Below are 11,909 nucleotides of genomic sequence, written 5' to 3' on the forward strand. Positions count from 1 at the left end.
ACACGGCAAAAGCGTGTTGCCGGGGAAACGCGTTGCCCGTGGGCAACAGCATCGCACATATACATCCTTCTCTCTACTCTTTCCTCGTCAATTCGCGCTTTATGGTCGACTGCGACGACCACTCGGATGCTACCGCGCGACCGATCTCTTTTTTCGTCTACTCGCGACTGATTGTTTTCCAACAAAAAAATCTGGCAGTGCTTTATGAATTTTTGTTTTTTGTTGTCGGTGCGTTTGAGTGATAGACGAAAGTGAATTGTTAATGCACAATATATTCTGGCCAATTAACAAGTGCAACGTGTTTCGTTTTTTTTTTCTTTTTCAGCAGCGGATGTTTACCAAGATGAACGTGGCCTAGTTGCACGAGAAATGCTGTGTTAGTGCGATCCTTTTCTAATTGCATTAGATTTTTCCTCACATTATCGGCTGATGAATTATCGCAAAAACAGCCATGTAAAATCTAATTTCGTCTTAAAATCATATTCAATCCGCGGATAAGTCGTCGAACAACATCGAACTTCGAAGGGATGTATTAACAGATCCACTCTAATTTAAAGACGCAATAATGTCGTCTCATTGTCACGCAATGTTTACATTCAATTGCAGGTTATGATACACATCCGCCGCGTAACTTTATTCGAATTTTGCAGCGATTTTCGCCGTGATTATGCTCAGATTGACGATCAGTTCCGTCATATATTGAAGAACGTACGCTAGATGTGCTGTAGTTGTGTGTGTATCTATAGGTTATGTAAACGCGCGGCGTCATGTAAAGTAGGGCACGTTGAAGCCATTCCTATATATGTTTGAAAATGGCGAAGTTTTATTTCTCGCGCGCCGCATTCTTTTCAATAGTAATATGGTGCTTCAAAAATCTATATTTAAACACCAGCTTTAAACTTTTAAACTTGGCTTATTGGTGCCTAGTCGCATGACGATAACGGTTGTAAATGAAAAGAAACAACAATCTTTATTTTTATTTAATTAAAAAAATAAAAACCTACGGCCTCGGGAAAAACTTGTTTATACAGAGAAACCAACAATGAATCACAACATCCCTATTGTTTGCCGCACGATCGAATCATCCGTCGCGTAATAAGCTTTTGATTTTATAGTGTATATAAACTCGCATGGCAGCTCTGGTGTATATAATTTTTTTCTTGCTTCACTTTATACGCCTTGCCATTAGCGGTGTCGACGAACTCGAAAATCCGGCGCGCTCAGCAACTCTCTCTCTCTCTCTCTCTCTCTCTCTCTCTCTCTCTCTCTCTCTCTCTCTCTCTCTCTCTCTCTCTCTCCTCTCTCTCTCCTCTCTCTCTCTCTCTCTCTCTCTCTCTCTCTCTCCTCTCTCTCTCTCTCTCTCTCTCTCTCTCTCTCTCTCTCTCTCTCTCTCCTCTCTCTCTCTCTCTCTCTCTCCTCTCTCTCTCTCTCTCTCTCCTCTCTCTCTCTCTCTCTCTCTCTCTCTCTCTCTCTCTCTCTCTCTCTCTCTCTCTCTCTCTCTCTCTCTCTCTCTCTCTCTCTCTCTCTCGTCTCTCTCTCTCTCTCTCTCTCTCTCTTTCTAATCTTAATAAAATTTCAATGATAAAAATCCAAGGCTTTTGCTTTTCGTACCATACGCGTCTATTCAAAATATATAAATAATTATTGTTTGTGCACACACAAGATAAATCCAACGAAAAGCCCGCTGTTATATACTTTGCGGTCGTCCAAAGATCTCGCCGGGCGTGCTCGCTTGCGTGGACTATTTTCGGCAACCAGTTAGTCGCAAGCTGTTTTATATAGTTTTTTTTGTTTTTACGTAGGCTACGCAGATAAGAGCGCTTCGAAATTAGACTCGCGCTGGAGCGTAAAACGACGCGTTACCGCATGTTGCTTTTGTGCGCATTCCACCTGTTTTATTTTTCTTCAAGACGACTGCGTCTACCGTTAAACGAAGAGTTTATGTATTTGCTTTTTATCATTAGCATTCGATACGCCTGGTAAAAATATGTTAACCGTTATATTTTTAAATTGAGTACTATAATGGCGATTGATCGGAAATAATTGACTGAAAATAAATCTTCGATTAATATATATGGCTGTCTTTACCGACCGAGTTCAATGTCATCACCGTGAACAAAATTAAGTTTCTTTTTCTTAGAATAGATATTTTACGCACAAGTTTCTGCGTCGGTAAAACAGAATTAGCAAAATCATTTTATTAGAACTATAGACATTAATACTTCTTTCAATTTTGTTTCAGTTATTGAAAAATTGTTACGCGGAAAAATTTGAAAAAATGGCTCCAGACAGACCAGATGCATCGGACGTGGTGACTAATGGAATACCCATAGCAACGTCGACATACGGACTGTGCAACACATTCGGCATCAAAGAAAGCGACAGCGCGAATCATCAGCAGTACCTCGAGGAATCGATGGTGCATGCTAGTGAAATCGTTATCGAAGAAGAGGTTAAACCGGAGATTAACGAGAAGCCAATTAATCAATCCGATGACGATTTAACGTCACTTAGTTGGTTGCACCAGCAGAATTTACTGAAAGGGTTGGATATTACGGAACAACAACCAATAAAGAATGTTAAAGATGAAAATATTCTAAATAATAACGTGGTCGCGTACGAAGATAGTCTTGATACTTCGGAAAATACAAATTCCGTATCCAGTCTGGATGAAAGTTATTATCCAGGTAAGTTATATATCTACAACGCTAAATGTTCATTCAGTTAAGTATACAAACGAAACTTTATTTACAGAAAGTAACGGCAACCCCGGTGGAGTATGTTCGCCGCAGTTTGGAGCCTATGACGTAATAGTGAGTAACGGTTGTTCACCTCCAAAAAATACTCAGGAAAATTCATCACCGAACGGTAAGTTCTAAAATAAAAATCTCGTGTGAACGAACCGCAGTAAAGTACGATTCGGTAAACACCAGGTACAACACGCAACAAGCATCCAACCCACATACCTTACGATCCTCATCTGCACAAGAACAGCAAGCCACCATACTCATTCTCCTGCCTCATCTTCATGGCTATCGAGGACAGTCCAGTCAAAGCACTTCCAGTCAAGGAGGTTTACGCTTGGATACTCGAACACTTCCCGTACTTCAGAAATGCTCCGACCGGCTGGAAAAACTCGGTCAGGCACAACTTGAGCCTAAACAAGTGCTTCCGCAAAGTCGAGAAATCACCAGTGAGTGTTTCTCCAGATACCACCCTTTGTGTAGGTTTTTTGTTTTGTACAATTTTTCTTTTTTGTAACGAGGTTGCTTTGAATATGGATGTGAAAAGGTATTTTATTGATTTCTTTTATTTCTCAGATTCGTGGGAATAAAGTATTTTTTTGTAGAAATTTGTAATTAACGTTGCATGTTTTGGTGTTGTATTATAAATTATATAAATTAAGGTGTGCTGAATTTTTCAATTCACTTTCAAGCAAACTTGGTGATCATAATAACTATGAATTTTAAGTTATCTCTGTTAATTGAAAAAAAAATTTAGAATCTAGGCAAAGGTTCGTTGTGGATGGTAGATGCACAGTACCGCCCAAATTTACTTCAAGCTCTATCACGTTGCCCTTATCCGTTGCCAACAAATGCCAATATCATTGCGCCGGAAAAGTCAACGCGCAAAAGTTCCAACACACGACTGCCGGATCCTGTGTTGTTTCCGTATTTGTCCAAGCGACTTGCGTCGAGTAACATTGACGACAATTCCGATGCTGATTTCGACAGTGACGTCGATGCAGCGGCCGCTGCCATGTTGTCCTTCAAACATGGCCCAATAATTCTTAATCACAATAAAGGTAGATAGGTTTAATGAATTTTGTTGTTCAGCTTCTGCAATCATTGAGTTTCATTTTCATCTGATTTGGGTTGCTTTGGTTTTTTTTGTCAATAATTACTAATGAATTTTTATTTGTTTATTTTCTAGTCGAGTTTGTCATTTGTATCACTAATCACTAATGATGTCATTGCGCCTGCTTTTTTCCATTTCAGTGTTTATTAATGAAGATAATTGTAATGATGAAGATATTATTCCTGACGTAGATCCTAAAAGAAAAAATCCTGAGCCAGATAAGATGGTTCCGGTGATTACACGGAGCTGTACCGAAGACCATACGTACAGCTTAATCACGTCGGTGCGTCTGGAAAGGTACGTTTTAATTCTGAACCATTGGTAAAGCAGAATGTCGATAATGGCATATTAAACTTTTTTTGTCGTTGACAACAGACGGCAAATTAATACGTGTTCAGACATAGACGAGCAACGTAAAATTGCCGAAGGTGCCGATGCTCTTCTAAACCTAGCGGGTGTAACAACAGAGTCATTTATAGTGCGCGATCCACTCGACCCTGAAGAAGAGGAAGGGGAATTCGATATGCTTTATGGCCCGTACAAAAACGCTCTGCCATCGATCTCTGGCAGTGACCCGCTAGAAATCAGACCTACAAACAAACGCCGCTCATCGAATACCGATGTCACAAACAAACGACGCAAACGACCGTGGCAAGAAGCGTGGAACGCCAATGGCAGGTATCCTAAGCAAGTGCGAGGCTAATACTCGATATAAGCTCATTCGTTAAAACTGTTTAATCGTAAAATTCAAAGTTTCATCGATTGCATGTCAAAGACACTCGATAAATTGACGTTAAAGTTCACTTAGATCTTATGCACAGTTGGATGTTTTATATCGATGAAGCTTCTCATCGTATGGAAAATACTACTAGGCGTGGTGATTTACGAGATAAAAATAGAGAGGAACGAATGAATGATTTACGTGTTTTAACTTTTTTTAACGCATGTGTATGTATGTGTTTGTGTGCGCTTGTATGTGTATCCACACGTACATAAATTGAATATGAACGCGTATATACACATGGCAGACCAGAGTTAGAACACAACTCGTGCAATGCCAAAAACCAATTCAGTAGCACTAAACGTCAAGCAATAACGCAAGGGTAAAGGGAGATAAAGATTGCTAGTGTGTGTATATATATATATTTATATATATAAAGAGGATATATAAATATTATTGCAGTACCGTCCATTAATTCTGAACAGATAATCAATTTTTTGCTTCAAATTCGAAGGAACATATCTTCAAATTTGATCCTAGACAAATTCTGAGTATATCATTTCAAATCTTTATTCAGAGTTTTGCCAGTTGTAATATTTAAAAAATCGTAAATTATTGAATAAAAGCGTAGAAATGAACATATTACAAAAATTACTTGTACAATTTGTTTTTTGAGAAAACATATTTAAAAAAAAATAGTCAGCTTGAGAAAAAGTTTTGAATAATATGCTAAAATGGTCCGTTCAAAAAAATGTTTAGAATAAAAATTGAAGAATATATACTCTCTTAACGACTCAAAGTTAAAGCTACAAATTGATTACTTGATTAGTATTGATGAAGAGTACTATATATGGAGAAGAATTTTAAAGTAATAATGTAGACAAAGAGCAGTCGCTACTTGATTGCAAATTTTAAATGAGTGAATTACAAGGAGAGAAAGTTGTGTATGGGATGTTGTCGGAATGTTGTCAGACTTATAAACAAAAAATGTTGCGATTATCATAAATAGAAAATATTAATTCATATAGAGAGTTTATTAATAATAATCACAGATCTTTATTAGACTTTTTCTTGTAGATATTGTATAGAGATAAAAAAAGGCTAACTAATTATTCACTAAAAAAATTATATATATATATAATTTCTTGATATCAAAGTTCATAACATGCACGTAGAGCACATAAGAGGAAATAATATATTTAAGTTGAAAATGCCAAGTTTGTCTCATCTGTAGAGTCACTTATTTTTATATTCGTATTTATTATGAATTTTCATTTATTTCTAATGTAGGTAAAAAAATCTAACGTAATATATTATGTTTAATATATTATTTTTCAATGCACATATGCTTGTGTGAACATATTCAGTAAGTTACCAAAGATGAGACGCACTAGGTATTATGAATGACATCACGCGAACAATAATCACTGACGTACTAGAAGTATATGATTTATTAAATAGTGGACGGAGGCTACGTAATATGTCGTATATACAAATATATGTAAAAAAAGATCCAGTATTTCTCACCTTTTTCTACTCTATATGTGGCTTTTCAAAACAAACAAGAAACTCACAGAAACATTTCGGCAAACGCGCACAAGCATATAAGCTTTCTCGTACTAAACAAGCTCGAAAATAAATTATTATCCTTTATTTTATTAGATAATAAAAGCTTATATGGCGATGTTGAAGCGCGACAAAAAAAATATATAAAGACGGACGGATATAAGCGAAAAATATATTTTTACAGGGCTTTTTGCCCGCGTGATAATGCTCTTCCTATAGTAAAAATTTTTGCTGTGACACTTGTCGCTAAACCCATTGCAATGTAATCAGTGATTGATCTTTTCGTTGAACTTCGACATTGTTATTATGATACACGCATTATCATGATTTTGCATAATAATTTGAACGTTACTATTGGCTCTATTACAAAATTAAATCGCTATTCGTTAAAAGGAATCGTTTATTTATTTTGATAGTATTCGTAAGCTGTTGAGAATATGAAAATTATTAATATATTTTCTTATTTAACTCTTTTAAAAAAAAATCGTGATTTAGCGCGTTAATAATTTTTTGTTTTGTTTTCAAAAGAGATAATATAAAGTGTGTTGAATTTGTAAGTATTTTGATAAACATACTTTTGATAGATCATGTAAGATATACTTTTTCTAAAACGATAAAGCGTTTTTCAATATGAATTTTTATTTACTTTTTAACTAATTTGGATGAATATTTGTAAATTCCTTGACTTAAAAGAAAGTAAAAATAACCTTTTAACATTAAGCGATTTAATTTCTATATTTGGAAATTAATGTTAAGATGAATTATTTTTGTATAAATGTAAATATTTTGTTTTTCCTTGGCGTTGTTTATGAAAAAGATTCATTGACGATTTAAAATCTTCGATGGGTCGAGTTGTACAATTTTAAATAAGCTGTTGCGGTTATATAGTCGTTAATAAAACTACGTAAGTTATGTTTTTTCTCGATTTACCTTTAACATATGAAACTCAAAGCTATATGGAATATCGTTCAACTTTGACGCTCATTTACAATGTTGTTCAGTTACTCCATAAATTTTGTTCCAAATGAAAAGATGAAACAATAACCTCAGACATGTAACCACGTAAATCTAGTCTTAACAAAGCGAGTCCGCACACTTGCATACTCCAATTATATTCGTCCCAAACTTTCTTCAAAATGTTTATTCAGCTCTGTCAGTTCAGAAATAAAAATCTAAAATTATAGTTTTGTAATTTCGTAGGAGCGAACGGATCTTGTGGTCAGACACGTTAACATTGCGATTCCTTCGTTATTTACCTCTAGATCGCGGTTTACGTTTTATCAAAAGTGACCGAGGAATGTATGTTGAAGAGAATGCCACATACGCAAAACAAAATGAATAACTTGAGAATTCACGCTTTTTAGCTTTTATTATAGAGCTTGATTGCAAATATATCTATCTGTGATATAAAAAAAGGTTTTCGAGCTTCTAAAAAATTATTCTTACGGCATTCTAGTCTCTATTCCTCAGTCTAATTTATAATTCTCGATGCGCTTGTTAAAAATAGAATTTATCGTGAATAAGGTGGAATTTGCATTACCTTATTGCGTATGAAAAAAAAATTAACTTTTATTCGCGACGACTGACAAGTCTGTTCTTCCACGCACCGCATCCTTCAGTTAATAATGGAATAGAAATTTACGCTTTAATTATAGATGAAAAAATCGTTACTAATTGTCGAACGAAAATGATCACTACTAGAAAAATAACTAACGTTTGAACTACTAAAAATTCAAATGTGCGATATTATCATAAAATAGCGATAATCCTGAAGTTAGTTAAAGTCTTGAAACCTTACATTGAATGATCTTAATCGTATAAGTATCTGTAAAAAAGCAATACACCAGTAACACCTGATATCGAATGAAGAATACTCTAAGTCAGCCGACTAATTTTTCATTTTCTTTTTCTTTTGATTTTGACAAAGAAAATAATAATAATAATAATAATAATAATAATAATAATAAAAATAATAATAGTAATAATGATAATGATAATGATAATGATAAATATAAAAATAAAAAAATCGAAAAAAAATTGTTGAACGGCTGACGGACTAGCGACACGTATAATTGTATATTCATAAATATAGGTGTAAAAATGTCATATTGACGTATGAAAGAGCCTCACCTGACGTACATGATATTTTTAAGTGCAAAAAGTCCAATGTATGTATTTTATGTATGTCGCATCACCTACACTTCTATGACAGGAAAGGTGGTTGAATATTTTGCGCTCGTCATTTATTCTTGTACTAGTTTTTTTTTCTTTTGTTCGTGAACTTCGGATTTCATAATGATTGATAGAAGAAAACGGAAGGATGTATATCGTACAATTACAAAAGTGTCAATTCAAATGTGAACAATACCACTAGATTTATATTATGATATACATCTTTAGAACATATCTCGCATAAATAAATTATCCTTTGAAAACTTAATCCAATCTTGATACAACCTTTGATAAATATTTTACGACACTGATATAACAGTTATAAAAAGAAAATAATACCTGGATAAACGATACGCGCATTTTCGAAAATGAATTCAACACCGAAATTATTGTCAGAGTAGCTTGCACGGACAATCAAAGACATAAAGTTAATTATGCGTACCATCACGAGGCTTGTTTTTATAAAAAAAAAAACAATCAAAAAAAGAAAACACACTGAACAAAAGCCCGCGACGTTCATTCAGGTATAATATAGGCGCCATCAGATAGTCAACTTTAATATATAAACACACAACTTTACAAATTATATCCCTGTGTCACCAAGGATTGCTTCCGCTATGTTTTTAAATTTGTGCCAAAAAGATAACAAAGTTTCTGTTGAAGACGTAGAGTCTCCTGTTTAACACACTTCCTAAGGAAAATATATTATATATGAATGTTTCTTGTACTTTATCAATTCAATGTCAACGACGCTTGAGGTGTTGAGATGAACGATTATGTCTGTACATAACTCGAGAATGTGATTTGTATATGATTGTTTTCCACGGGTCGTATACACTTTCTATATATATACTACTGTAAGCTCCGACGCGATGATCCGTTCGTTGTTGCGGCGATTGGTTATATAGTTTCCTTTTATGTTTTTATTGCCATTTTTTTGGATAATGTAATGTTGTTGATGATTGTTGACGTTTGAAAGGTTAAGGTTTCGCGACTTCAAGTATCCAAAATTCAGATACCAATTATTATAATTATAACTATACATCATTATTATCACTATCCTCATAGTGATGATTTTATTCTTACAATATTATATCATCATAAGTACTATAATTACTATTATTATTGATTTGAAAAAAAACAATCAATGTAAAATGTTTGTTAAGTTTGTGGCCTTGCTTATATAATTTAAGTATATATAATAATATTTTAGGCTGTAACCACGACAAAATTTTACCCAATAAAAATCTAAAATTACATTCTTTGCTGAATTCTTTTCAAGCTTTCACGAAAATAGAAGAAAAACAAAGGCATTACTCGGATTGATTTAAAAACTATAATTTAACGAATTGTTCGTAATTTTTGCCGAATAAATCAACAAACTATTCATGATTCCAAACAATGAAAAAATTAACACGAAGTAAAATGTTTAATTAGCCTGCCAACAGTCTCAATTTCATTTTAAGCAAAAATGCGTCTTCTTACAAGAAAAAGCGGGGGTTTCGGTATCATGCTTTTCTTGGCGCGAAAGTGCAAATTTGAACTTCAAACAACACAGAAGAACAAAGAAAAAGAAATAACACGCACAAATGCATTTAAAAGCTCGTGTAAGTCTTTTGCCAAGAAAACAATCCACTAATTCAAGTGCATGTATATGTGCGTTCCACACTCGCTTCTCAAATACACACTTGTGTTTGTCGTGAGCGTGAAAATTGAGGGCGAGCGACGAACCGCCCCAAAAAGGGACCAACAGTTAAGTGACTTCTTTCACCGTGGTGTATAATGAGGTTGAACGTTACGTCACGGAAAATTCTTGGATGTTTCGTATTGTTTTAAACGGTCCAATTTCACGCACTTTACGGAACAATATTGAATTTTTTTTTGAAAGATTTATCGGAGTTAATTTAATCTTTATCATCTTTAATAAGTACAAAAAGTCTTCAAAAATTCTTGTTTATTTTTTGGTTTCAATTCTTCAGAACGATTTAGCTAAAATTTATCGAATTTTTATCGCCTTAATTGCGTCGAAGAAAGTTTTAAAAATATTTCACATCGCTTAAAATGTTCTAAATTTTGTAATTACATGCATTACAGAGAAAAATCATGAATCCTTCTGGAAGATTTACGAAAGATTGATTAAAGATTAATTGGATCTTTATCGCTTCAAACGTGTAGGGGAATACTGCAATTAGCCGCATTTAATATGAAAAAATGTTGAATTCTTTGGAAAGGCCTTTAAAACATTCATTAAAGATTGGTTCAACATTTATCCCATAAACTTACAAGCAAAATATACAACTAATTGAGTAGAAGCTTTGATGTTTGTCATAATCAAACGTAATATAAAAATATTATCCCGGCAAAGTCAAACGCTAATCTTGCAAAAACATAAATAAACAAATTACCTTCACTATAAAATTACCATCATGAAAACTCGCAGTAAAGATCTCAACGCCAACGAAATCATAAAATTCGTTCTCTCAATTAAGTAATAGAGCCGTCGCGCGCGAGAGAAAAATTGAAAAACGATCATCGAAACACGCCGCTCTTTCTCTTTCTCTCTCGCTCTACTCGGTCCGCAGCAAGATCAAGCACCAAAGAAGGCAACGCATACCTGCGACTAATGATGTGGAAAATTAAGGAAAAGCGAGGAGCGCGCGCAGGTATAAAAGGAAGCGTAGGTGTTTAGCCATACAAAAGGCCTTCGTGTTCGCTCTAGATTTTTCCATTCCCAAATGAGAATCCCATAAATTTTCTTTGTGTATATATATGTACGTGCAACTTTTTTTTCGCTCCCTCGACGCCGTGCGAACGACAAAACTATACCAAAGAGAGAGAAAGAGAGAGAGAGAGAGAGAGAGAGAGAGAAAGCGCAACTCGAAGAAACTGGCGAAGGTGTATGCGCTTCCCTTCCTTCTTCCTTATACTTCTTCCTCTCTCTCTCTCTCTTTCCCGCAAGCTGCTATACTCTGCTCGCTCGCCGAGAGAGATAGACCCTTCCACCTTCGTTTCGTTTTGACGACGATGCACTCGAGGAGAGAAACTGCAGGGACGGCCGCTACGTCGCATCTTCTCTCTTTTCGACACGTGTTGTAAAGCAAACTCAAAACATCATCCCTATTTTGTCCGCGCTTTCGTTTTTAAAGCAGAGCGTCGAAAACACTGTTTGCATGACGACGGCCAATTTAATTTAAATTTTGTTCTTCGAAAATATTAATATTAATCCAAGTGGCTTATCAATATATGAAGTAGGGATTGAATAATTTATGAGACTTCAGCGTGAAACTGATGAATCGCACAACTACCAAACATGACAAACCTCGTAATCGTATTTTTCAGGTTCGGTTCAGTCAATCTTTGTGTCTTTTATTCGTCGTGAAAAATATTTATTTAACACACTGTGCCAACCGATAAAAGTGTGACAAGTCCATCGAACTTGCAATGATTTATTATCGGATCTTTTATGCCCACTTGAGTGTGCATTACCTAAAAATAGGCTTTTTCCGTTGTAGTTTGATACATTTATTCCCGAAAAAACTATTCATTAGATGCAATCTCTCAGCAGGTATATAACAAGATCATCAGATACTTA

At 34.8% G+C, this 11,909-nt stretch overlaps 1 protein-coding gene across 1 annotated transcript; it reads left to right on the top strand.

The window, feature by feature from the left end:
- Positions 1–117: 117 nt before the first annotated feature.
- On the top strand, positions 118–9,560 carry LOC131669936 (forkhead box protein N2-like). The gene is made up of 7 exons (XM_058945161.1): positions 118–376; positions 2,243–2,687; positions 2,755–2,868; positions 2,934–3,223; positions 3,502–3,805; positions 3,999–4,155; positions 4,234–9,560. Exons 2-7 carry the CDS (start codon positions 2,279–2,281, stop codon positions 4,559–4,561), a joined length of 1,602 nt encoding a protein of 533 aa, XP_058801144.1. The 5' UTR covers positions 118–376; positions 2,243–2,278; the 3' UTR covers positions 4,562–9,560.
- The last annotated feature ends 2,349 nt before the right edge of the window (positions 9,561–11,909 follow it).

The sequence above is a fragment of the Phymastichus coffea genome, unplaced genomic scaffold (genome assembly GCF_024137745.1).
Source record: "Phymastichus coffea isolate CEN01 unplaced genomic scaffold, Cenicafe_Pcof_1.1 PCOF00098, whole genome shotgun sequence".
In the NCBI taxonomy this organism is placed as follows: domain Eukaryota; kingdom Metazoa; phylum Arthropoda; class Insecta; order Hymenoptera; family Eulophidae; genus Phymastichus; species Phymastichus coffea.

What these genes read in the sequence shown, in the direction of transcription:
- LOC131669936 (XM_058945161.1), top strand. Translation starts at nt 2,279, where the DNA reads ATGGCTCCAGACAGACCAGATGCATCGGACGTGGTGACTAATGGAATA. An exon ending in GGAAAATTCATCACCGAACG is followed by an intron (nt 2,869 to 2,933) that starts GTAAGTTCTAAA and finishes GGTAAACACCAG; the next exon opens with GTACAACACGCAACAAGCAT. An exon ending in ACGTCGGTGCGTCTGGAAAG is followed by an intron (nt 4,156 to 4,233) that starts GTACGTTTTAAT and finishes CGTTGACAACAG; the next exon opens with ACGGCAAATTAATACGTGTT.